This window comes from Aquarana catesbeiana, linkage group LG03 (genome assembly GCF_042186555.1).
Source record: "Aquarana catesbeiana isolate 2022-GZ linkage group LG03, ASM4218655v1, whole genome shotgun sequence".
Lineage (NCBI taxonomy): Eukaryota > Metazoa > Chordata > Amphibia > Anura > Ranidae > Aquarana > Aquarana catesbeiana.
The window spans coordinates 10,941,147-10,942,875 of NC_133326.1; the positions used below are offsets into that span (position 1 = coordinate 10,941,147).

The window sequence follows — 1,729 nt, forward strand, 5'->3', positions numbered from 1 at the left end:
TGACGGGGCGCCATTCCTCCCACTGACACCAATGACGGGGCGCCATTCCTCCCACTGATACCAATGATGGGGGGACTATTCCTCCCACTGACACCAATGACAGGGCGCCATTCCTCCCACTGACACCAATGACGGGGCGCCATTCCTCCCACTGACACCAATGACGGGGCGCCATTCCTCCCACTGACACCAATGACGGGGCGCCATTCCTCCCACTGACACCAATGACGGGGCGCCATTCCTCCCACTGACGCCAATGACGGGGCGCCATTCCTCCCACTGACGCCAATGACGGGGCGCCATTCCTCCCACTGACGCCAATGACGGGGCGCCATTCCTCCCACTGACGCCAATGACAGGGCGCCATTCCTCCCACTGACGCCAATGACAGGGCGCCATTCCTCCCACTGACGCCAATGACAGGGCGCCAGATCCTCCCACTGATACCAGTGATGGGGGCGCTATTCCTCCCACTGACACCAAAGAAGCATCAGCCCCCCCCCCCCCCCCAGCATATGTGAGGCATGTAAGAGTTAAAGCCCACCCCTTTTGCTTCTGTACGTTAGGCGGTCATAAAGGGGTTAAGCAAGTTCAGCCTCTCACTACGGTAAGCTCGGCATTCTTCATGACATGCCATTGAGATTGGTCCATCTCAATTTGTAGTCTGCATTTTCTTCAGGAGCAACTGTATAAGTCCCCCTTCATGGTTCTTTCTGTAGTGTTCACCTTATTTAGAGCATAAAAAAAGAAATCTTGATTAAAACCCATTACTCCCAATAAGATAACCCATCCCCCCCATACATGTGTAATCAGTGCAGGGGGCCCGTGCAGCACTTTATGTCGAGTACGACGTTTGTTCCCCACTCCTTTCTTATAAGCAAACTAAAAGTCCAAACTAGTTTATGAAAGCTTCTGAAAGTTTATTAATTCTGTAAAACCAGCCTGTACATTGGAAGACAAAACTGGTTCCCAGCTCTCACGGGTGTTAGTAGAGGAGTGTCTATGTACAATACTCGGGACGTATTAAATAAAGAGTGTTCTGAAGGAAAAGCTTTGGTAAAGTGCATTCTTGCCACTTAAAAAAGAAATAGCAGCAATATTCCTAAATAACAGTATAAAGAAAAATGAAGATAAAAAAAAAACCCTTTCATGAGGATTTAGAAGTGTGGAGAGTCTAGGAGGACACCTCTAAACCGCGGGTGACGCGAGGAGTTCATGAAGGGTTGTATAAAAATCACAGCACCGCCGGCTGCATTGGATAAATGAGTCTTCCAGGTAGTAAATATCGGTTGGTCAGATGTAGTCGCAGCTTCAGGATATTCAGCAGGTTGGGTGAAAAAATACTTGTCTGACCCTCCAGAGTCCTTGGAACCATTCCAGCAAAATAAATCGGCCTTCAGTAATTGTTCAAGGTTTCCTGCGCCTGGAAAGACAAGAACATGGATGGACATTAGGTCAAGTCTCATCAAACCAAACAAGGACGGAGGCATTTTACCTGAATCATTGCCTCTTTTTTTGTCTGGTGCACCCCCAAAATAGGGTGTCGAAGTTCACACTTAGGAACATACACCCCTATTCCTAAACACCCTCATACCACCCCCCAGAGCCCCATCCCCATTGACAGCAGGCGTGGGCTTCTCTCCCCTGCAGTCTAATCGGCCTTAGAAATCAATGATCAGATGTTGAGCAAGTTCAACTTCTGAGGTCCTGGCAGCCCGTCACATTTTCA

The 1,729-nt window shown here is 49.1% G+C and overlaps 1 protein-coding gene across 1 annotated transcript in view; it reads right to left on the reverse strand.

The window, feature by feature from the left end:
- Window positions 1–896: 896 nt before the first annotated feature.
- KIF23 (kinesin family member 23) overlaps window positions 897–1,729 on the reverse strand; it is a gene marked incomplete in the record, with an annotated part of 58,169 nt that continues 57,336 nt past the window's right edge. Inside the window, 1 exon segment of the mRNA XM_073618263.1 lies at window positions 897–1,423. Within this exon segment, the coding sequence (XP_073474364.1) occupies window positions 1,408–1,423 (16 nt within the window).